The sequence below is a fragment of the Rhinolophus hipposideros genome, assembly GCF_964194185.1.
Source record: "Rhinolophus hipposideros genome assembly, chromosome: 15".
NCBI classification, from domain to species: domain Eukaryota; kingdom Metazoa; phylum Chordata; class Mammalia; order Chiroptera; family Rhinolophidae; genus Rhinolophus; species Rhinolophus hipposideros.
This window is the reverse complement of record NC_138061.1, coordinates 21,932,242-21,958,758: the sequence shown is the minus strand read 5'-3', so window position 1 is coordinate 21,958,758 and position 26,517 is coordinate 21,932,242. Positions and strand designations below refer to the sequence as shown.

Here is a 26,517-nt window from a genome sequence, read left to right as displayed (position 1 = left end):
TTTGTCTTGGGTTTCCTTGCCTTGGATGTTAGGGTAGCCTCTTGAGAACTGTGACATTTGGACCTGGGGCCAGGTAATAATTGGGGAAGTCTTCTGTGAGGGCAGTCTTTCCCTGGCTACCTCTCTCAATCCCACCCCTGCCATTTCCTGTCTGTCCTATATTGGCAGCTAGGTGCTGTGGCCGGGCTTCTTCGGTCAGGAGCCATTTCCCCTCTCCTCAGTGGGTGAGGCACTCCCTCTTTCTCTCCCCTTCCTCTTCCACTCTCCTCCTCTTGAGCCGGAATGGCTCGGGAAGGAGAGAGAGGAAGCAGGAGGGAGCTGGTGTGTAGGTATGAATGTCTGTTACAAAGGAAGCTGCCTCCTGGCCTTCTCCTCCTCCTTTGTACCCCATCCCACCTAGGGTTTCCAGGGGGAATTCCCACCCATTCTCAGGAATTTTTTTTGCTTTCCCGTTCCCAAATCCCGAGAAAAGTTCGTCGGGAAATCGGGAAAATGGGCCCCTTGAACCCAGGTGGTTGTTAGTCTCAGTTGTCACTTTGTGGAAACGATTCAATGTGGAGAACAGAAAACAGTTTATATCTCAGGATTCGGGAACAGGAAAGCGAAACAAATCCCTGAGAATGGGCGGGAATTCCCACCTGGAAAACCTAGTCCCAACTATTGGTGCCCAGGAGCTCTCAGTATTACCACAGGCTTTGTGTATGCTCTGGGCCAGGGGAGAGGTGGAGCAGATGAGAGAAGAATGGGGGGTGGGGGGGCTGGAGGAGATGGTGACAGCTGGGCTGCCTTGAACCCCTGGGGAGAAGAGGCTACTGACCCAGGAGAAGCTGGGGAGGAACAGCAGAGCTGGAGATGGGAAAGGAAATTGTGTTTGGGAGTGGGCCTGAGGTTGGGCTGGCAACTGAACCTGGGGCTTGGAGGTTCTGGTTGTTTTGAGCAGGGATGACCCAAAGGGGTGGGTGAAAGGTGTAGTTTCTGTGACCCCTGAAATGATATTGTTCTGGGAATGTGGTGAGGTATATGCTATAGTTTTTGCCATTGGGGTAGGACCTTTCATTCTCATTCCCTGATTTACAGAATACTTGGTGGCCAGTTGTAGGAGGACTAGACCTATTTCTATTATTTGGTTAACTCTGAGCAGCTTGATTTAGCTGAACTGGAGATGAACATATAGAAGACTTCTGTTAGGGATGAAGGAGAGGAGGCAGGGGTATAAAAAAAAAAAGAAAGAAAGAAGGCAGGCAGAAAGAAGGGGAGGGGAGGGGAGGGGAGGGGAGGGGAGGGGAGGGGAGGGGAGGGGAGGGGAGGGATGGGAAGGGAATAAAAGAGAACCTTCTCAGGATAAAGTGGAATTGGAAGTAATAGTATGAACTCATGATTTCTAAAATATGTGTAAGAATGTATACACATTCTTACAGTAAAAATTACCTTCATGAATAAAGACATTTCTAGAACACTCCACCAAAATAAGCAGAATACACATTCCTGTCCATTGAATTGTATACTGTATTATGTTATGTGAATTATATCTCAATAGAGCTGTTTTTAAAAAATACATAAAGACAAATCAGTAAGAAAAAGAAACCAACTGGCAAATGACCTGAATAAACAAGTCACAAAAGAGGATATCTAAATGGCTACTTAATATATAGAGAGGTGTTCAACCTAATTACTTAAAAATTAAAACCAAAATGAGATACCACATCCAGCAGAATAATCAAAAGATCAATATTAAAGTATTGGACGCAGCTCTCATATATTGCAGGTAGAACTGTAAATCAGAGCAACCACTTGGGAAAACTATTTTGCAGTATCGACTAGAAATAAACAGATGTTTACCCTATGGCCTGGGAACCCTATTCCTAGGTAGAAGCCAAGAGAAATGAGTGTATACAGCCACCAAAAAATGGGTTCAAGAATGCTTACAGCATTACCCCTATATTTTTAAATTAAACTACAGTAAAATTGAACTTGAGAGGTATACGTGACTATGGATTTTAACGCATTTATAGATTCACATAAAACCACCACAATCAGGAATCAAAACAGCTCCACCACCCCAAAAACTCTCTCCTGCTCTCCTTTTGCACTCACATGTCGCCTCCTCTGATTTGTTCTCCGTCATTATCATCGTCTTTGTGAATGTCATATAAAGAGACTCACACAGCACTTACTCTTTTGAGACTGGCTTGAGAGTCATCCCAGTTGCTTTGTGTATCAATAGTTTGCTCCTTTGCCCTGAGTTACATTTCGTTGTATAGATATACTGCATTTTGTTTATGCATTCACCACTGAGGGATATATAGAGTTGTTTCCAGTTTGAGGCAATTTTAAACGGAGGTACTATAAACATTTGTGTACGGTTTTTGTGTAAGTTTTCATTTCTCTAGGGTAAATACCTAGGAATAAGATTTCTGAGTCATATGATGTCTCTATAAGAAACTACCAAACCGTTTTGCAGAGTGGCTGTGCCATTTTGCCTTCTATTAGCAACGTACAAGAGTTCCAGTTGCTCCACACCCTTGACAATATGTGGTATTGTCAGTATTTTTTATTTTAGCCATTTTAATAGGCATGTACATTGTGGTTTTAATTTGTATTTCCTCATGGCTAATAATGTTAAACATGTGCTTTTATGCCATCCATATGTCCTCTACAGTGACATGTCAGTATTTTACCTATTTCTTCATTGGGTTGTTTTCATGTTGTTGAGTTTTAAAGGTTCTTTATGTACTCTGGATACAACTTCTTTATCAGATGTGTGATTTACAAATATTTTCTCAGTCTGTAATAGCTTTATACTTAATTGCTAAAAACTGTAAAAAGCCCAAAAGTCCATCAACAGAAAAGCAATAAATAAACTATAGTATACTGATACAATGGGATGCCATATAGTAATAAAAAAGAACAAATAACTGATACACACAAAAACCTGATGAGTCTTTCTCAGACATTACATTGAATAAAAGAAGCCATACACAAAAGAGTCCCTGAAAGTGAAATATGCTATCTATGAACAATATTTCCTCAACATGAGTTTATCACAAGGTTTCATTAAATCAAAGATCTGCTATCTTGTATTCTTTCTCTTCCTTGCCACTGCTGCCATCACCACCACCACTTTTCCTTTTAATTTTACTTTTAGGTATATTGTTTTTGGAAGAAGCAGAGAAACAATTGAGAATGTTTTAGGATCCAGTATCTTCTTTTGAACAATCAAGTTTAGAGAATTTGTATTCTACAAAGTATTAGGTTGGTGTAAAAGTAATTGAGGTTTTTGCAATTATTTTCAACCTTTTAAACCACAGTTACTTTTGCACCAACCTAATAGTATACCACCACACATTATAAAGACCACTTGTACTTAAAACAGACAAGAAAGACCTATGATGTAAGAAAATGGCTGTTGGGGCCGGCCCGGTGGCTCAGGAGGTTGGAGCTCTGTGCTCCTAACTCCGAAGGCTGCCGGCTTGATTCCCACATGGGCCAGTGGGCTCTCAACCACAAGGTTGCCAGTTCAACTCCTCGAGTCCCTCAAGGGATGGTGGGCTGCGCCCCCTGCAACTAGCAAAGGCAACTGGACCTGGAGCTGAGCTGCGCCCGCCACAACTAAGACTGAAAGGACAACAACTTGAAGATGAACGGCACCCTCCACAACTAAGATTGAAAGGACAACAACCTGACTTGGAAAAAAGTCCTGGAAGTACACACTGTTCCCCAATGAAGTCCTGTTCCCCTTCCCCAATAAAATCTTTAAGAAAAAAAAAAAAAAACGATGTCACTAAGATTATTCTTAAAATTAAACTTTTTATGTTGAGATAATTGTAGATTCATATATAGGAATAAGAAATAACAGACATAACCTCTGTACTCTTCACCCAGTTTCCCCCAACAGAAACAACTTGCATAAATATAGTACAACGTCACAATCAGGAAACTGACATTGACACAATTCACCAACCTTATTCAGAATTCACCAGTTTTACATACTCTTACATCCATTTGTGTGTGTATAGATTCCTGTAATCACCACTAGAGCCAAGATACAAAACAGCTCTATCACCAGGATTCCTTAGGCTACTGTTTTATGGCTATATCCACCTCCTTCTACCCACCCCAATCTCTAACCCCTGGGAACCACTACTCTGGTCTCAATCTCCGTAATTTTGTCATTTCAAAAATGTTACAGACAAGGAATTATATAGTATATAACATTTTGAGACCAGCTTTATTAATTCAACATAATTTTCTTGAGATAGATCAAAGATGTCTGCATTAATAGTTCATACCCTTTTACTACTGAATAATGTCCCAGAGATAAAATGCTTTGGGTGAAATAAGTAGCCTAAAAAAATCTTACCAGTCCTTGAACCCTCATCTGTCATTCCCTAGGAATGTGAAACGCTGATCAAAGCATTAGAATGATATACTAACAAAAAATTTTTAACACAGTTCTGATACTCTACTTGATTCTTCTTATTCTGACGAGATATATGCCATCTGTACATTATTTAGGAAACATGGCTCCTTGGTATTCCTGAGAACATGTATTTTCCATGTAATTTTCAATTTATAAAATAGTTATTGAAATTTTAACAACATATCCATTTGAATATTTGAACCCATACTAAAATGACAGGTTAAGCCAACTTGATCCATAACACAACTAAAGCTGAATGATATTCATGTGATATCCATCCATAAGGGTTAAGAGAGAAGTAAAGTAAAATTATCAAACTGTCAGTCTCTGTCTCTATAAAACCCAACACCTGTTTTTAATCTGAGGTTAAAAAAAATCATCATTTCTAATTCCACTACTGTTCTAGGCAACAGGTGCTACAAAATAATTTTATATAAGTACACAAATTCCTTTTCATTCCTTCAACATGTACAATAAATTTACTTTTATTGGAGAAGAAACTATTATTTAACAGGTTTAAATAAAAATTGGTATGGTTTTGGAAGGCTAAATTTTATTTTAAAAAATAATTTCATATAAATATACAAAGAACTTAAAAACAAAGTGATTGCAATGTCTTTTAAAATAAGGCAAAAGACAGGTTAACCGAACATTCACCAGCCCACTTACTTATCAAATTTCAATTCGACATGATAGAAACCACTGCTGAATTCCTAAGCTGTTGTCAAAAAGAGCCAACTCACAGAAATTCTTCTGTACTAACCATCAAAACTTTAAAAGGGTAAAACCAAATACCTGACTTCAGCATCCTGGACACAGGCAATGTGGAGAGCAGATGAAAACTGTAATTGTTCCATTCTTGGATTTGGTAGATACAAATTCTGATCTGTACGGATGACTATTAGGATCTAGGTGTTAAACAAGGGGCTGTTGAAGAGGTAACTGTCTAACCTGCCTCCTTCAAGCACTATCACATCTGAGCAGCTCAGCCTATCTTCTGACCACATAGCAGAACATTTCAGTGGAGGGTTTGGCCTGATGACTATGCTCAGCCTAGAAGACTCAACAACCATTAATGAGGAAATAGAAGAACAGTCACGCATTCTGAAGGCTAGTTTCTTAATAATGATGCATGGCCATCGTTTCCATTTTGAAATTCAGAAGACTAATATTAAGCAAGAAAAAGACTGAAAGTTAGATGTTTATTTACTTACCTAAAAATATTTAGCTTCTTTTAAAAGTGAATTCTAAGTCATCTTATACAATGTAGAGTTTATGATAAACGATCATTAACGGTCTGCCTGATTTAGCCAATGATAAATTACCAACTCCAATAAATGCGTGAATAAAAAGCTCTGGAAACAGAATACTTTACAAATTGACTTAACTAGAAAATTAAAACAAATGTCTGCTAAATAGTTTCTATTTAAAATTTTTAATTAACAAAAGCAAATATCTGCAAGAGTTCAAGAACCCACTTTTTCATACTAAAAGGAAATTTTGCAATATGCTACAACATGGATGAACTCTGAAGACATGCTCAGTAAAATAAGCCAGTCACAAAAAGACAAATACTGTATGATTCCATTTAGAACAGTCAAAAGGATAATGGTGGTTGTCTGTCAGGGGCTGGAGGGAGAAGGGAGAACACGGAGTTGTTTAACAGGTTCAGAGTTCCACTTTTACAAGAGGAAAGAGTTACGGGGATGGATGGTGGTGATGGCTGCTCAACAATGTTAATGTAGTTAATATCACAGAAATGCACGCTTAAAAATGGTTAAGATGGTAAATTTTATGTTATATATACTTTACCACAATAACAAAATAAAGAAAAAAAACTTTTGAATGATCTGAAAATTCAAACCCTTGAAGAGTTTAGGTTACACTTAACTATAGGGAGAATGTAGTATGCAGAGCCTATTAAAATCTTCCAGGAAATATTCCAAATGAATCAGAAGTGCACTTAGGCTATGACATAGTAAATACAATTAGGACACTTGATGTTTACTAGATGATCTCGCTTCATTGCATAATTCTAGCCCTCGTTTCCACTGATACATATGTTACATCATAACCAAATGTATACTTTATAGCCTAAACATTAAGCAAATAATTGAACAGAAAGTAAAAAATACCTCTCTACAAATAAATCTCTCCCAAATGCAAGTGTTTTATTTATATAGATACACATAAACACTGTTTTACACTTTAATTCCCATACATATCTAGCAACATGTCTCACACACTGCTGAGAATCATTAGCACCACTGATTGATTTTGAGTCTTTATACCTTAAAGAGAACCTAAAATGTTTTTACTTTTTCAGGGTTTAAGGAATAACAGCAGCCTAAACATCTGGAAATGCTGCATAGCAGATGTTTCTGCTTAATAGTTACATCAATTTGTTATGAAATACCTTGTTTCCTTTGTATAAACACGCACCAGAGAATTGTCTTGGGGGTTAAAATTATGACCTGCTGGGCCAGTGACTGGAAGTTTGTTCAGTAAATGTTTTCGTTTGTGGATCAGTTGATTAAAGATTCTAACATGCAGTTGTGGGTCATAAGCTCCCATGTAAGCAATTACTAATTCACAACTATTAAGTTCAAAGCAAAAAAAAAATTATTGAACATAGAGTTTCTAAAGTTGGAAGAAACCTTAGAGATCTTCCTTATTTAACCCCATCTCTTTACAGATCAAGAAATACCACTCTGAGAGAGACAAATTGGCCTCCCCACAATCACAATTTCACAAAATCTGAACTCAGAGCTTTTGACTCTGACTCCAATTGTTAACTTCTTTTTCACTGCTTAGCACTAATTTCAGAGACGACATTATAATTTTGTATTTTGTCATCTTCATTAATGTTCCTATGTCCAATGTATCATAAATATATGTATCTGACTCTTAGATTTTTACATTTTTTAAGTAGATAAAATCAGTTGCATGCATTTCCTGTAGACCTTGATTATTAAAATTATGTAGAAAACTCAATATATATTAAATTGTTTGGCACCTTGAAGCATAGCACTACTATAAATATATCTTATTTTACTTTCCCTGATAGATTTGCGCCACTAAGCGATCAAAACAGAAAACTGGCGGCTATAAAACAAAGTAAATGGGTATATTGCTTTGTTTTACATTGCCCCACAGTGGGATGGACTGGGGCTTCTACCTTGCCAAGAGATGTATGTTGTAAGCCCACATGTTTAATCTAGGTCACATTCTTGAGCTTCCAGAGTATATGAAATATAAATATGCATTGGATTAAGCTGATGAAAAAGGATGGTTTCCACTGCATGAAGCTGTTGTTCAGCCCATTCAACAAATACTTGAAATTGTTTTGGATGCTAAGAAAACATAAAACCCCTTTGACCAAACCAAATTAAGAATATAGGAGTTATGAACATTTCCAATGAATATAACAAGCAAAAAGAAAACGCAGAATTGAAGATTTGGAATTTGGAAAGGGCAGTACCCATGTTTTAAACTCTCAGAGTACAAAAGTTAGCACATTTTGGGAGGTTCAGAGTTCACTATTTGCATCCTTCTAAGAATGTGACACAGGTTAGCAGAGAGATTATCATAAAAAGTGATGAAAGTTTTTATATATAGTGAGTTAATTTGAATATAAAGATTTTTGCTTTTGAAAGTTGGTTTTTAATTTTTCATCTTGAACTATCTCGATACAAGCTTTCAAGAGATTATTATTTAGCACAAGTAGTACTTACAATGTTTGTCCCTATATTACATTTTTTTCATAATGTTAACATTAATAAATATTGTAGTAAATTTTTAAAAAGCTAGTGAGTGATCTACCATCAGACAAATGTCACCAGACTACTTTAAAAACCAACTATTGATACAATAGTTAAATTTTAAAACATTCAATATCAAGTAACTATTTTCTTCAAAATATTAACTCTTCTAAAATACCAAAATGTTACCTAATTCTGACCTAGCTTTCTATACAGAGAAGAATGGAATCAGAATTGTTTTTTTGTCAGAATTATTTTAACTTATCTGTATAAACAAGTTTAGACATTTTTCCAGAAATATTTTTTAAATTTTTTAAGTGACATTTCCGGGCCAGCCAGGTGGCTCAGGCAGTTAGAGCTCCATGCTCCTAACTCCGAAGGCTTCAGGTTCAATTCCCACATGGGCCAGTGGGCTCTCAACCACAAGGTTGTCAGTTCAATTCCTCAAGTACCGCAAGGGATGGTGGGCAGCGCCCCTTTAACTAAGATTGAACACGGCACCTTGAGCTGAGCTGCGGCTGAGCTGCGGCTGAGCTGCGGCTGAGCTGCCGCTGAGCTCCCTGATGGCTCAGTTGGTTGAAGCGTCTCCCAACCACAAAGTTGCCTGTTCGACTCCTGCAGGGGATGGTGGGCTGCGCCCCCTGCAACTAGTAACGGCAACTGGACCTGGAGCTGAGCTGGGCCCTCTACAACTAAGACTGAAAGATCAACAACTTGACGTGGAAAAAAGTCCTGTTCCCTTTCCTCAATAAAATCTTAAATAAATAAAAAAGTAACATTTCCTCTTTCCTCTAGTCCCACAACAAATGAATAATTATGAGTTGTAAACGTCCTGGAGTTCCCATGCAACATTTCAGCACTACCAACACACCACCACTTCTATTTATTCCTGACTTTCCTTAGAATGGGAGGCAGAGATAGTTCTAGTAGGACCCAGATCTCTTTATCCTATAAATTCACAGAAAGTATAAACTTCTAACTTCTGTCTAAAAACAAATGATTCCTAAATGCAGTACCTACTTCTAAGTATCTTAGCTACTTAAGATTTAGGTAGAAGCAGCCATTTAATTGAATCTATTAAAAGTGGCAAATAAACTGAAAATACATTTTGAATGTTTAATAAAGAAAAATGATTTAAAGAAAATTTTGAAGTCTTGTATCAATATAAGAAAATGTTGCTAACACCCAGAGTAACTCACATTCAATCTAACACACAGTAGCAAGTAGATGCAATTTTAAAAATCTATTTCAAGATTATAATCAGTTTGTGGTAAATGTCAATAGAGAATTTCATTCTTATTAAGGTGCAATTTTGCAGCAGCTGAAACCTTTCTACTCTTAAGGGCTTTTATTAATAAGCAGCAGTGAGAAATTTTAAATAAAATTCAACAGCAGTATAATGTACGCGTGGTTAAAAGTCTGGACTTTGGACTGAGTTTGAACTGTAAACTAACTATATCATCTAGGGAATTTGTCCTAACTTCTCTGTACATTAATTTCATCATCTGTAAAATGAAGATGATACGTACTCACTTTACAGAGCTGTTTTGAAGATTAAATAGACAAAATACTCACCGATGATAGGCTTCTCGCCGATACTTTTTCAGAGCATGCTTATCCATGTTAGCAGGCATATCTGCTGCATTTTGTAACCGATCACTCCAGGAGGTTGTCATTTTAATTGTACGTTGAATTCTAGAAAAGAAAATCAGTACTGTAATTTAGCAGCTTAATACTGGTATCTGTATGCTGATATCTGATGTTTTTAAAAATTAGAAAGACTCTAGCTTGCCAATTGCCTGATATAATTATCTATTTAAATATATTGAATATGATAAATTTATGGAAGATATACTGACACTTCTAAACTATGTGACTTGAGGAAAATAATTTCATATGACAACTTCTACCCAGAAAGATCATGTGTATCTCTTCCAAATAATTAAACATAACTGCCAATAATAACTTTAATCCTGGTTCTAGAAAAGAAACTGAGACCACAGATTTATGGAAATACATAATTTTCAGTTAACGTTTTAAAATGTGTAAAGTAAACCGTTTTTAAATTCTGATCAACATACTAACCTCAATCAACAGTGGTACAAAAGTAAGTAATGTTTGCTTTCTATATATAATGCTTTTATATTTTTATATAAAATATTATCTTTCAGCCTTTCAGCTGGTATAAAAGACTATGGATTAGAATAAACTAAAACTCTTCATCTCATTACAGTAAACATCGAAAAGGAGCCGAGCTGCTAAGTGTCTACCTGGAGTACCTGAACACCAGGCATTGTTCTAGGTTTCACTTCTATTTTTGAGGTTTTCATCTGTAAATAGTTTTAAATAAGGGTTAAAAATATCCTTTTAGAGTTAAGAAATTTAACATTTTATTAAAATACCAATGTGAAAACATCTGCAACCTAACTTACTTCTAATTTTGAAAATGTTAAGGGTCGGCTGGGTGGCTCAGTTGGTTAGAGCGCGAGCTCTGAACAACAGGGTTGCTGGTTCGATTCCCACATGGGCCAGTGAGCTGCGCCCTCCACAACTAGATTGAAGACAACGAGCTGCCACTGAGCTGCCAGAGGGGTGGCTGGATGGCTCAGTTGGTGAGATCGTGAGCTCTCAACAACAAGGGTGCGGGTTCAATTCCCACATGGGATGGTGCAACTAAAGATTGAAAACAGCGACTGGACTTGGAGCTGAGCTGCGCCCTCCACAACTAGATTGAGGGACAACGACTTGGAGCTGATGGGCCCTGGAGAAACACACTGTTCCCCAATATTCCCCAATAAAATTAAAAAAAAAAAATGTTAACATCATTTGACATTAAATCAATTTTTAAATAAATCATCTTTGCAGCTTTTAAATAATTTACGGAGGCGAAATTCACATACAAAAATTAATCATTTTAAAGTGCATAAGTCAGTGGCATTTAGTACATTCATAATGTTATGTAACCACCACCTCTATTAGTTTCAAAATATTTCCATCACTACAAAGTAAAACCCTTTACCCATTAAGTTCTCCCCATTATCCCCAATCCCCAGCCCCTGGCAACCACCAATCTAGCTTCTCTGCCTCTATGGATTTATCTATTCTGGAAATTTAATGTAAACAGAATCACACAATACATAACCTTTTGCATTTGGCTTCTTTCACTTAGCATATTTTCAGGTTCCATCTATGTTGTACTATGCCTCACATACTTCATTTCTTTTAATGCCTGGATAATAACTATTCCTCTGTATGTATATACCACAATTTGTTATCCATTCATCTGCTGATGGACATTAAGATTATTTCCACCTTTTGCCTATTATAAATAGTGCTGCTATGAACCTGTACGTACAATGTACCAGTTTCCAATTCTTTTGGATATATATTAGGTTGGTGCAAAAGTAACTGTGGTTTTTGCAACTGTTTTTAACCTTTTAAATCACAATTACTTTTGCACCAACCTAATACTTAGGTCTGCAATAATTTTTAAGTAATCAAGATTTCCAAATACTTTATAGAATAAAAGCACTGGTACTTACAAAAGAGTCTAGTTAAAATCTTATTAAAGTATAAAATTAACTTGAGAGAAGTTATTTGCTGAACTATTACAATTTAGATATACTATGAGGGTTTTATTTTTTAAAAATTCATATAGCAAATCAAAATTATTTTGTGGACAAAAAGAGAAAATTTAAAAATAGAGAATTACAACGGAACTTCAATGATCTTTTTCTTTTCTTTTTTTGGTGGAGGTAAGGACCAGGACTATATCTTACATAAATTTAAATAAAACTCAGAAATGAAATCTGTATTCTATGATGAATTAGGACATATCAGAATGCTATTAAAGGACTTCAACTTGAGTTCTACTGCAATTATAGTACATACAATAAAGCATAGGAAATAAAATTCGTTTATTTATTGTTACACATTCTTAGGCACATTCAAATTTTTCAAAATCTCAAACAGTATTCACAAAAGTCTACCTCTTTTTACTTTTAAAAATTACGGAGATCTGCACAGGGTGAACTCTCTAATCTTATTCACATACTATTAGCACACATATGGATGAGGAAACCACCTGAGGCCTGAAAAAGAACAGGCCGAAAGGTATAAAGGAACAATCCCTGAAGCTCACACAGGCTGGGAACAGTTCCTGCCCAAAACAGCCAGAATGGAAAACCTCAATATTTACATAGTATTAGGTGAAACACTTGGGAGGGTTTTGTGACTGGTTTTGAGTAGGGCAATATTATCTAAACTAAAAACTGCTCTAGTCCTGCCTACCAAAGCTTAAAAGCAAAACCTGAAAGGATCAAACTGCTTCCAAGTAATTTAACCGTGTCAAAAAACAAAGCTCAAGAATATTCATAGGAATACAAAAATATCCAGCATCCAAGAAGGTAAAAATTATGTTTGGCATCCAATCAAAAATTAGCAGCATCCAAAAAAACAGAAAATATGATCCATAATGAGAAATAAACCCATAAATGTCACAGATGATAGAATTAACACTCAAGCATGTTATTGTAATTGAATAAAATTCAATATATAATATGTAATTCAATAATATACATCACTTAATACACAATTTATAATTGAATATATTTCATGTGTCCCCAAAACTACAGAACTGAAAATGTTAAGTACAAGCATGAAAGATTAAAAAAAAAAGACTCAAATCAAACATCTAAAAATGATAACCACAACATCTGACAAGAAAAATACACTGGATGGGATCAACGGCTGATTAAAGATTAGTGAACCTGAAGACAACAATAGAAGCTAACCAAACTAAAATTTTAAAAAGACTAAAAAAACATTAACATAGCACCAGTGAGCTGTGCAATGGTTTCAAGCAGCTTAATATACATGTCATTGGAAATCATAAAGGAAAAAAGAAAGAGAAGACAGAAAAAACTTTAAAGAAACAGTGGGTGAAATTTTCAAATTTAATGAAAATGATAAATCCACAAATCCAAGAAAACTAAGCAAACCCCAAGCACAAGAAACGAGAAAATTATACCAAGGCACATCAAAATCAAATTCCTTAAAAAGAGTGATAAAGAGAAAATATTAACAAGCAGGTAGACACACAATGGAGTGTACAGATGTTATATTGTAAAGCTGTATACCTGAAATTTATATGTTATTAACAAATGTTATTCCAATAAATTTATTAAAAAATCACAGGGTAAGGAAAATTCTTACTAAAGAAGTAGTCAAATACTCGAGAAAAATTAAATAAAATATGAATTTCCAACTAAAAAAGGCTAGAAAAGATATATAACATAGAGAAAAAAACAGATTTCTCATCTGAAGCAGTGAAGCTAGAGGAAAGTGGAAAAACATCTTTAAAATACTAAAAGAAAACAAGTGTCAATATAGAATTATTTACCTGGCAAAAATACTTTTCAGGAATAAATATAAAGTACTTTTTCAGACATACAAAAACTGAGACTTCATCACCAGTAGACTAAAAGAAATTTTAAAGGAAGTTATTCGAGCAAGAGGAAAATAATACCAGATGGAAATCAATCTATACAAAGGAATGGATAAACACAAAGTATTTTTCCTACTATTAAATCTTTTAAAAAGATAACTGTTTGAAACAAAATAACCACGTATTGTGAGATTTATAATGTATGTAGAAGTAAAATGTATGACAACAATAGCCCAAAAGTGAGTAGGGACAAAATAGAAGTATAGTATTATAAGATTCTTACAGTTCACCAAAAACATCAACTAAACACAAAAGGTAGCAGTAATAGAGGAAATGAGGGATCAAAAAAAATGGCATATAGAAAGCAAATACAAAATGGCAAAAATAACTCCTTCCTTATCAGTAATTACTTTAAATGTAAATGGTTTAAACTCTCCCATCAGAAGGCAGAGGTTGACAAAAAGGATTAAAAAGATATTCCAACAATACACTGTCTACAAGAGACTCACTTTAGATTCAAAGACACAAACTGAAACTGAAATTGTAAAAAAAATTCTATGCAAATAATGACCAAATATAAGTGAAATGGCTGTACATCAAATACAAATTGACTTTTAAATCAAAAACTGTTACAAGAAACTAAGGAATGCATTATATATTGACAAAAGGGTCAATCTGCCAACAAGACAGCAATTATAAACACACGTGCCCCCAACAGAGCCCCAAAATACAGAGGGTGCCAAAAAATGTACACACGTGATTGTGTTCGTCTTTTGTTACCAGTATATATTGACTATTACAATTTTAATATTTTTTCCTTTCTTAAAATGTGTATACATTTTTTTGGCACCCCCAGTATACACGTCAAAATATGTGCAGATTGTTGCATGTATTTATACTTCAATAAAACTTTTTTAAAAGTCCAGCTTTTTTTCCTTCTTTCCTAACAAATTAGATACACTAAGAAAAGATTTCCCCCAACATTTTTTATACTTTTATTACTTCAAATTATTTACAGGAAAAATTCAAAGCACTTTTCTGGATCGCTAATGGACTAAACAAAACTCATTTTAAAAATTCAACTTAAGAGTCTCATCAAAGATCACACAAATCTTTATTCAACTAAAAATGTAAACACAAATAATTAAATAACCATATTATCACTACTATGGGATAAAATCTGCCATGAAGTCTATACAGTTACGTGAAGGTAAAAGGGTGCGATGTGCTTAAATCATTATCTTCAAACAACTTCTGTGTGACAGTTTTCCTATAAGCTTACCTAATATCTTAACGTTACTATGACAGACTTTTGAACTCTATCCAGAATCAGTCTATCCAATGCTTAACTATATTTCAATAGTGACAATAAAATTAAACATGATTAAAATCTGGCCAAAAAAAAAAGAGCTCCAATAAATAGGTAAACATTTCATTTGTCACCTGTTTACAGTGTCAAGCTGAAGAGTAATTTTTTCAGTAAGGTATAGCAGCAACTAATACTGAAGAAAAAGCTAAAATTTAATTCCTTTCAAACAAAGTGGTACAGTTAGATAATTTTTTTTAAAGATTTTATTGGGGAAGGGGTAACAGAACTTCATTGGGGAACAGCGTGTACTTCCAGGACTTTTTTCAAGTCAAGTTGTTGTCCTTTCAGTCTTAGTTGTGGAGGGCGCAGCTCAGCTCCAGGTCCAGTTGCCGTTGATAGTTGCAGGGGGCGCAGCCCACCATCCCTTGCGGATCAAACCAGCAACCTTGTGGTTGAGAGGATGCGCTCCAACCAACAGTCATCCCAGAGGAAGCTCAGCGCAAGGTGCCGTGTTCAATCTTAGTTGCAGGGGGCAGAGCCCACCTACCCTTGTGGCACTCGAGGAGTTGAACCGGCAACCTTGTGGTTGAGAGCCCACTGACCCAGGTGGGAATCGAACCAGCAGCCTTCGGAGTTAGGAGCACCGAGCTCCAACTGCCTGAGCCACTGAGTCGGCCCCAGTTAGATAATTTTTTATTTCAGTATAAAATATACAGCCTGCAGAGTAGTTGTACCTGAAGAGTAAGAACTGAAATGAACTCTCAAGCATTTAGAATACTGTAGTCTCCCACTTTAAAAACACTTCATAGGCAAAACATACATAGTTCCTTTCACCACTAACATCACCCTTCCATAAAAAACGGGAAACCAGCTGTCTCAACATTTCCAGGCAACTGCTGTAAACAGGACAGAGCAACTCAAGCGGTGGGGTAAGCCTTGTTAGCAATCTGCAGCCTGGTTAGTTTAACAATCTGCAGCATGGTTAGCAAAGCCATTTAAAATAGGTTTCAGGTCATGTCAGTAATTCACTTGGAAAGAAGTGAGGAGCACTTAACATAATATGTAGCACAGGTCTATCAGGCAAGTGTTTAATACACATGGAAGTTTAAATCAAATATTCATTTTTCAATGGAATAAGTGTGTCAATATAGATAATAAGGTAATGGTAACATTAAGTAAATATGAACACTCAATGTTTTACTAAACTTCATTGGAATGTATTTTGTGTTTGAAATACAAAGCTTGGAATTTGTAAGTTTTATAATCAGAAATTCTAAGAACATGAACACTGCTCTGCAACTTAAATGAAAATAATTTTGAATGGTTTCTTCAAATTTTCTCACCAACCTGAAATTTACTGTAGCCTTCATAAATGCAACTTTAATAGGATATTACACATATTAAACTAGTTTACTTTATGGAAAAAGTTAAGGCTATATCCTCCAACCATATGCCTGGTACACACGAAGTAGGCACATTTTATACATAAGCTTTGATAACCCTAATTCTTGACATATGAGCAAGTATAATCGTTTTAAATACTTTTAAACAGTTCGTGATGAAGTTTTTATACATTTTTCATTTCACTATTCTTATTCAGAGTTTTTCACATCATTTGTACCAAGTAGTACCATACATTCCTAACAAATTCCAACTAATAAAATCGCATTTACCTACCCACACACATCATTTGCTATCCTCTTATCCTGCTGTATTTTTCTTTTTTACACACTTAACACTTCCAGACACATCTGACAGTTTTGCTTACAGTCAGTCCCTTTCTCTAAAATGTAAGCGCAATGAGAGTGAAACTTATTTTGTTTGCTTCTATATCCCCAGCTCTCTGAACAACAGTCTTGATACATACAGGCAGAAATAAATGTCTATGCTTGAGCTCTATGCCTTTTCAGAAGCTAATTCTGTATAAACTTGAAAATGCAACAATATTGCACAAGTGTTTTTCAATGCTCTAAATGAAACTTTGTGAAATCTTACTCTTGGTTCAGAAATGCATAAGATTCTTGGCTTGATTAATGTAACATTTTGCTAACTTTCAACATAGGGCCTTAGAACAAAAGGTTCCTTGTTCACTGACGGAAAATAACAAAACTGAGAAGCAATCTTGTCAAGTGAGAAATGCAGTACCTGTTGCCATGACGATTTGTTTTTCTTCTTTAAGCAAGAGCATGCTCCAATCTCTAGTCTGAAACTATAACTGGAAAATATAAATTTATTTCTACATTCCTAATGTTTCAAAAATATATAAAAAAGACCTGAACTTTGTTCTGAATGTTCTACTGCTTCTACTCCTAGAATTCCATTACCTCTGCCATACCACACAAAATGCTACTTTTTTGTTCTACATCAGCATATTAAGGTTGCTTCTAACTGACTGTTTTGAGTAATACCAGACTTTCAGTAACATGGTTATTGACACAAAGGAATAAGAGATTATGTAAAGAAAACATTTTAAAAAATTGGGCTTGAGGATATGTAATATGCTGTCTATTTCTTCAAAATATTGCTATAGCTAAGGCCTTTCAACAGCATAACGGTTAACAGCCAAACAGTTTTTACGTTCAACCAATATATACCCATACTTTAAGCCTTTAGTAATGATTCTTGAATATCCTTTTAAAAAGCAGGCAAAAAAGTCTGCTTTATTTCACAAAGAACTCATTCTCTTACCAATGAGCTCCTGCTCACCACCATTCAACTTTGTTTTAGCTGTTACCTTTCCTCTTACAAAATAAAAAGAGAAAAAATCAGAAAGGTAGAAATAATCACAGTAGTTCTACCATTTTGTAATATAAATTCACATTTATGGCTTAGTCCATTTTTGGGGGTAAAAATTCAGAGATATGCATGAGTTCAATGCCTTCATAGGGCTAACATAATAGCTAACATTTATTGAGTGGTTACTTTTTTTCATGTGTTATTCTAAGCACCACACATATTTTATTCAATTGACTTCTCACAACAGCAGTATGAATTACATACCATTATATTCATTATACAAAGAAGAAAACAACACAGGGAAGTTAAATAATTTGACCAAAGTTATAGAATTATACTTATGGTGAAGTGTGCAGATTCTGGAGCCACACTATATGGGTTCACAGTTTAGCTCCAGCACTCATGACTTCTGTAACTGAACTAATTATACAATCACTTTCGTTTCTTCCATTCCAAAATGGTCAGCTTCAGTGCATTAATATGTACAAGATGCTAAGAAAAGTGGCTAGCACATACTCCTTAATAAATTATTATTCATAATGCTAGAACCCATGGTGTTTGATAGCTGTGGCCTCTGCACAATGCAGTACTGTATGTTTGGAGGAACATCGTAATACATTTCTACTTTCAGAATCAAAACTTCAGAGTACCCATTAGTGCCAAGGGCTATACAACTTTACACATTTTTTCATGTCAATCTAAGTATTCTAAATCTAATCTACTATCATCTATAGGTTTGTTTCTTTTTTCCTAAAGTTTCCTTAGTTCCACATAAAATTATCAAACCTACTGCAAAAGTAAATAATTCAAGGCTAAAAATATGACATTTACTGACTTCAGATTTGTGAAAGGTTTTAATATGTACTCTCCAAGTTACATCTTGGTATTTATTTATTTATTTATTTACTTATAGCATGATACCAATTAAATTCTTACAGATATGTCTTTAAATTCTTAGCACTTTGATACAGGATGTGAGAGAGCTGTTTCAACCTGTACACTTTTAGCTGGTTTACTTAGGAGCTCTAAAACATAAACTAGAGATACACAAATGCCTAACTAGATTTCAACATGACTAGTTAAAAAAAAGATTGCCAAATATTTTTCAAGGATAACTAGTAAAATCCATGTAGTACTCAACTTTAGAGTCAAATTACTTTAGACAAAATACTGTAGAATAATGGAAATCTGTAGTGTAAAACATTTAGACTATAATGGGTAATTCTAAATTTTCACTTTTTATAATGTTCTGGTCCAAATTTAGAGCATAATAAAAAGATGAGATGTCCTGTTCTTATAAATTTACGGAGAGTAATTTTTCTGACAAACACGATAGGAAAAAATGTTAACACAAATGCTAACTGAACATCATATTAAAGGTAAACTAAGCAGATACAATAACACCATTTATAAACCTAAACATGAAAAGCAAAATCATGTAACTTTTAGAAAATACAGATGAATAGCCTTATGACATCAAGGTAAGGAAGGCTTTCTTGGATAAAAGACAACACAAACCACAAAGGAAAAGGTGGACAAAGTTGACTGTATTAAAGTCTAAAGCTTATTCCTGCCGAGACATTTAATCTGAATCTAAACTCAAGGAAATAATGATTAGACAAATCCAAATTGAGGGGCATTCTACAAAAGTGGCCGTGATTCTTCAAATACATCAGTTTTATGCAAACTAACAAAAAGCTGGGGACTTGTTGTGTATTGAAAGTAATTAAAGGGATGTGGCAACTAAATGCATTTTTCATGATCTTTTAGTAGATCCTGGACCAGGGGTGGGGCTGAAGAATAGCTATGACGGCCATTACTGGTTAAAATTTTAAACATGTACTGGATATTAGATAATAATGCTACATCCATTTTAAATGTGATGACTGTAATTTTGAAGGACATCCTTGTTCTTAGGATATTCAAGTAGATATTGAGGGGTGAAGTGTCATGATGTCTGCAACTTACTTTTAAATGGTTCAAAGAAAAAAATGACAAATATTAACCGGTGAAAGGTGTAACTATATTCACTTAACTATTATTGCAGCTTTCTGTAGGGTTAAAATTTTTCAGATAAAAACGTAAAAGTTCTACACAACAAAAAGAAAAAACATACAGTAAGAAGATATTTGCAACACCATAACTGAGAAAGGATTAGTATGAAATATAAAGAGTTACAAACCAATGACGAAAAAGCAATAAGCCATCAGAAAAAAGAATGAAGGATATAAACAGCAATTTGCAGAAAAGGAAATTTTATAATAAATGGATGTAAAGAAGTCCAACGTCACTTATAATCAGGGAAAAGCAAATTAAAATGAAATTTCATTTTATTTAAAATTTAAAAGTCTGACAGTATCAGTGTTTGTAAGTATATGGCAAAAAGGGAACTCTCAACCTGCTAATGGGAATTTTGTATTTAGTATTTTGGAAAATAATTTGGCATTATCTAATAAAATTGAAGATCCTCACACCCTACACCTAAGAATTCCCCTAGGCATGGAATTCTCACTCACAGGTAAACAAGATGACACTTCCAAGAACGTTAAAGCACTGCTAATAATAGAAAAAAAGTCAGAAATACCTAAATATCCATAAACAAACTGATTTATTCATATAATGGAATGGTATAGAGCAATCAAAATGAATGAACTAAAGACACATTTACCAACATGGATATATATCAAAAGCAATGTTAAACAAAAAATCAAGTTGCAGAATCACATGTATATTAAACAAGAATATATGTACTTTTATGGATACATACATATTAGTAAATGTACAAAAATATTATGGGAATAATAATTGCCGGATTGATGATGGTGTTTACTTCTAGGATAGGGCAAGAGAGGGGGAATAAGATGGCAAAGATTCATACAGCCCTCAACTACCTCTAATTTTATCCCTTTAAAAAATATATATTGAAAAGAGAGACCACACAATTAGAAAATGAGGGGCACACAAACTAAATATGATGGTCTATAATTAGATGACCATTACATTATTTTCTGTATGTTTGAAATAGTTCATATTTTAAAATAAATGTAAACAATAAAGAAACCTCATTAATCTGAACCAAGAAGCTTTTAAAAACATATACCCAGTGGATATTTGAAATGGAAACATACTACAACAAACATATATATGTATGTATACATATATGTATATATGTATATATACACATATATATGTATATATGTCATTAAACTTTATTCACCAGATTTTCAGTCTTCTCTTTCCAAGCAGATCTTGACATAGCAGACTTTTTCATCTCACACTCTTGATAATGCCTCCCAACTAAGAGAGACACACAAAAAGTAGGAACAAATAGTTCAACACTCTCCAAGTCAATTTAATCCTCCTGATTCTATATTCTGGCTAAAAAGGGGGTAGTTTTGCTGTTCTGCTGGCAATTTTGCTATTTTTACTGGTTTGCTGCTCTATTTGTTTTCCATTAAAAAAATAAATAACCAGCCACTGCAAACTTTGGTAATCAATAAAGAACACAGTAATTTCAAAGGGTAAAAAGTTATGTAAGGTTTACTATGTCAAATGACAAGGAACTTCGCACTCCATAATAATTTGCAATTATCAACTTCCTTAAAGCAAATAACTTTTTCAGGTCTGAACCTAAAAAACAAACACCAGCTACTCATAGAAAAAGTTGTCTTACTTCATTAATTCTGCTCTACCTGCAAGAAATCCATGTAGCATATCTTGTAAATAGTTGATCAGAATTTCTCTCTCCAGCTATATACTATGATTGCTCCACCAAACCCTTTACCATTAAACCCTCAATATATCCACTTTTGCATCTTCTCCTTACTCTGAAGTGTCAACTTCTGTATATCTTTCCTGATCCCATCAACCTATAGTAATCTCTCTACTCTGAACCAAAAAATAGTAATAGCTAAAATATATAGAGTATTTAATGTATGCCAGTATTGCTTCAATGGAATTATCCCATTTAACCATACAGCCCTGTGAAATTTGTTTATTTTTCCCTTTTTCATTGAGAGAAACTGAATGAAGCTCTCTAAGGTTAAGTTCTTCAGGGTTGCAAGCCAGGTCTCAAACCCAGACACCAAAATCCAAGCCCTTAAACACATGTGATGTGGTCTCCTGGCTCAAAGTATTGCCTGCCTTTACTATTCACACGTTACCTAACATATGCCTTGTGATATTTAACATTTTGTGTTCATAGATGTTGTCTAAGCAGCTCAAACTGTTACATTCATTCAACAAAAATTTACAGAGATCCTGTATGCCATGCACTGTTGACTACTAGGCGTAAAAGCATGTTACAGAACCTCTACAAATTAAAAGCAGATGCATTCTCCAGATACATGGACACCCCAGAAATATGGGTAAGTGCAAAATTAATAACAATATCAACACAGCAAGTCTAACTACATAAAAACTATGTTTAGCTAAGGACTACAAAGAGCATAATCATAAATAATGATAAAGTTGGGGTTTTTTTTAACTATGTATGTCATCGAATTAAGCTTGAGAGTTAAGCAACAAAAAGACATTTAGAAAAACAAAACGTTTTGTGTGCTCCTTTCTTTTCCCATAGAACAGCAGAAATAGTCTAGAAACAGATAGGTGAACATCCCTCCCCTTACCATTGCCATGTAACTTGGCTTTCTTTAGACAAATACGCCTGATGTCACTACAGTAAGGCTTGCAGATACAGTAAGAAAAGAATGGTTTAGACAAATTTTCCTACAATTATAAATTTTGGGGATCTTTTAGCTGATTGTAAATTTTCATACAATGAAATCAAATTTCACAACTGAACGAAACTTTGCAGAACGTCTCCTTCAGCCCTCTCCCTTTTCAGATTGATTACTAAATTCTAAAATCTGGATTAATGAGAGCAACACAGCAACCTGTACCGCTGAAATGTACTGGCTTATACAGCAATAGAAATGCATTTCAGAAATAAAGTCTGTGTGTGCTACCCTCAGCCCAGTACCTGGAGTTCTGATTTCAATTACCAACTAGCTGTGTCTTTCTGAACTCATTAACCTCTTCAGGCCTGGATGTCTTTATCAGGATAAATTCTAACCATTGTTGAAATGTCACAAGAAACATTTAAAAGACCTCGACAATATTCAGTCGCCACGGTAAATGGCACTTTCAATACGCTCTCTTTCACATTACAGTTAGCAGAGTGTGGATCGGCTGCCTTAAAAGATACAATGAAGAGTGTACAGTCCTCGCGAAGAACCTGTCCGCACCAGGACAGGCGCGCGCACGCACACACGCGCGCACACACACACACACACACCCCTAAAATGGTGACTCGTCATTGCAGAGCACTGTGCTTTACAGTATAACCCTCCAACATAAGGGCCCTAACGCCGAAAGCAGGGGAAAACAATGAATCGGACAGCAGCTCTACCGTTTGCTCTTCACTGAAACCTGCTGTAGGTAGTCACACCACCAAGTCGTGCTTACAACTAATGGTTCAGGCCTCAGGTCTGCACCCCACGCTCGGTTCTCTCCGGCTTCCCGGGTCTCCAGGAGAGGAACCGACCGCCACTGAACAGCGGTCCCCTGACTCGGGAGCCATTTAGAAATAACAAGTGAAGTGTGTATGGCGGCTTGCAATTCGATGTGAGCTTTCCAGGAAGTGATGCAAACGACAAAACTGGCTTGCGAGCTGCCAATGTGGCAACGTCTCGTGCTTCTGGCTAAAACGCCGTCAACCGTGCACCCTGGCCCAGCGGCCGCGAGCCCCTCGGAGTCGCCCGGGAACGCGCACGGGCTGGGGAGCCCCAGGAAGAGGGGCGGGGAGGCTGGCCTCGGTGCGGACGGGCGCGCCCCCGGCGCCGGCCGGAAAGCAGGCAGAACTGAGCCACGGGGTGTCTCCCCGAGGTGGGGTGGGGGGTGGGGCAGAACGCGGCGAGGCCGGCTCTCGGGAGGCCCAGGGCCGCGCTCCGAGGCCGAGGCGAGTCCCAGCGCACCGACCGCGAGGAAACAATGGCGCGAGCGTGACGTGGTGCCGGGCGCGTCGCCGCGGCGCAGAGGAAGGGGATGCGCTGCGGCAAGGGCGACCTGGGGTTGGGGAGCGTGCAGAGACCCGGGTGCGTAGTCCCGCGGCGCGCAGGCGGACGCTCGGCCGGAGAGAGGCCCGAGGGCGCAGGGGCCCGGCCGGCGCCGGGGCGGGCTTCAGGCGCTGCCCCTGCCCCGTGTCGCGCTCTCGGTTGCGCACCCTTCTCCCTCCCTGGCTCCCTCTCGCTCACCCGTTCTCTCTCCTCCGGTCCCCGGTTCCGCCGCACTCACCAGTCCCGCCGCACGGCAGCAACCCCAGCGCGCAACTGCCGCAGCCGCCTAGACGCGAGCCCTCCTCGCTCGGCACCGCCCCCAGTTCGCGCCTGGCCAGGGACGGGCGCGCTGTTCCGTTCCCCGGCTTCGCCGCAGAACACGGCCGCCGCGACGCTCCCTAGCTGTGCAGCCCGAGGGAAGCAGCGAGGCGGGCCTGCGCCTCGCTTCCTCGCGAGGGTCAGGGGAATCTTCAAACAACAACACAGCGGTTGTTGGCGAGCTACGGGATGACGCACATTGACAACCCTTCCGTGGCCTTTAGGTCTATATCCCTTGGCCTTCTGCTCGGGCCCTTCTGCAGCACGACTACCTCGTCCCCCATACTCCGCCTGCCCACGCTTCCAGGCTTCCGCTTAGTGGGGAGGGGGGACAGCCTCTTTCCCAGTCACAGAATCTTCTAGTCTAAGGAACCTCACGCTTGAATCCCAGTGATGGCCAAAGGAATCGGCTTTGGAGTGTGTCAGAAGGGGTGGGAATCCCAGTTCCACCATTTACAAATTGTTTGACATTGGGTGGATTATCTGACCTCCCTATACCCACTTCCCTCATCTATAATACAGGGATAGATAACAATAAGTATCGACATCAAAGGGTGTTGACTGGATGAAATAAGATAGTAGAGGAAAGTTGAGCATCTTTTCATATGTCTATTGGCCATCTGTACGTCCTCTTTGGAGAAATTGTCTGTTCAGGTCTTCTGCTCATTTTTTAATAGGATTGCTTGGCTTTGGTGATAAGTTATATGAGTTCCTTATACATTTTGAATATTAACTCCTTATCAGATGTATCATGGGCGAATATCTTCTTCCATTCAGTAGGCTGTCTTTTCATTTTGTTGGTGGTTTCCTTTGCTGTGTAAAAACTTTAGTTTAGGGCAGCCAGATGGCTCAGTTGGTTAGAGCTCCATCTCTGAACAACACAGTTGCCAGTTCAACTCCCACATGGGATGGTGGGCTGCACCCCCTGCAACTAAACGGAGACAGAAAAAAAAAAAAAACTAAACTAAACAGAGACAGGACTTGGAGCTGAGCTGCGCCCTCCACAACTAGACTGAAGGACAACAACTTGGAGCTGATGGGCCCTGGAGAAACACACTGTTCCCCTGTATTCCCAATAAAATTTATTTTTTAAAAAAACTTTTTAGTTTGATGTAGTCCCATTTGTTTAATTTTTCTTTTTTTTTCCCCTTTTCCCAAGGAGACATATCCCAAAAAATATTACTAAAGCCAATGTCAAAGAGTTTATTGCCTATGTTTTCTTCTAGGTTCCTTTATGTTTTCAGGTCTTACATTTAAGTCTTTGATCAATTCTGAGTTTATTCTTGTATATGGTGTAAGAAAGTGCTCCAGTTTCATTCTTTTGCATGTGTCTGTCCAGTTTTTCCAACAACATTTATTGAAGAAATTGTCTTTACTGTATAGTCTTGCCTTCTTTGTCATAGATTAATTGACCATATAGACGCAATATCACTAATCATCAGGGAAATGCAAATAAAAACCACAATGAGATATCACCTTACACCAGTTAGGATGGCTATCATCAATACATCAACAAACAACAAATATTGGAGAGGATGTGGAGAAAAGGGAACACTCGTGCCTGTTGATGGGATTGTAAATTGGTGTGGTGCAGCCACTATGGAAAACAGTATGGAGGTTACTCAAAAAATTAAAAATAGAACTATCATCTAACCCAGCCATTCCACTTCTGAGTATTTATCCAAAGAAAGCCAAAACACTAACTCGAAAAGACATATGCACCCTATGTTCATTGCAGTATTATTTACAGCAGCCAGGATATGGAAACAACCTAAGTATCCATTGATAGACAAATGGATAAAGAAGATGTGGCATATATACAATAGAATATTACTCTGCCGTTAAAAAGAATGAAATCTTAGGGGTGGCTGGTTGGCTCAGAACCAACGTCACTGGTTCGATTCCCACATGGGCCAGTGAGCTGTGCCCTCCACAACTAGATTGAAAACAACAACTTGACTTGGAGCTGATGGGTCCTGGAAAAACACACTGTTCCCCTATAAAAATTTTTAAAAAAAGAATGAAATCCTACCATTTGCAATGACGTGGATGGACCTAGAGGGTATTTTGCTAAGTGAAATAAGCCAGAGAAAGACAAATACCGTATGATTTCACTTTTATATATGGAATCCAAAAACAAAATAAATGAATCAACAAACTCATACATACAGAGAATACGATTGCCAGATGGGAAGAGGGTTGAGGGATGGGTGAAAAGGGGGAAGGGTTTAAGACGTACAAATTTCCATACATAACAGTCACAGGGATATAAAGTGCAGCAAAGGGAATACAGTCAATAATATTGTAATAACTATATATGGTATCAGATGGGTACTAGACTTAGTGGGGTGATCATAAGTTACATAAATGTCTAATCATTATGTTGTATACCTGAAACTAATACAATATTGTATGTCAACTGTAATTGAAAAATAAAAAAAAGTATTTTAAAAAAGAGGTAAGGTCCTCAG

General features: G+C 36.9%; 1 protein-coding gene across 9 annotated transcripts in view; it reads right to left on the bottom strand.

Moving 5' to 3' along the window:
• Positions 1-26,517, bottom strand: part of NT5C2 (5'-nucleotidase, cytosolic II) — a 119,432-nt gene that overhangs the window by 54,403 nt on the left and 38,512 nt on the right. For 2 of the 9 annotated variants that reach the window (XM_081074607.1, XM_081074608.1), the window contains exon 2: positions 9,757-9,876. In XM_081074607.1, the coding sequence (XP_080930733.1) occupies positions 9,757-9,857 (101 nt within the window). In that variant the 5' untranslated portion in view covers positions 9,858-9,876. Of the gene's footprint in view, positions 1-9,756; positions 9,877-23,926; positions 24,344-26,517 lie in introns of those variants that run through there. The other 7 variants (XM_081074606.1, XM_081074609.1, XM_081074605.1 and 4 more) reach the window with 7 other exon arrangements.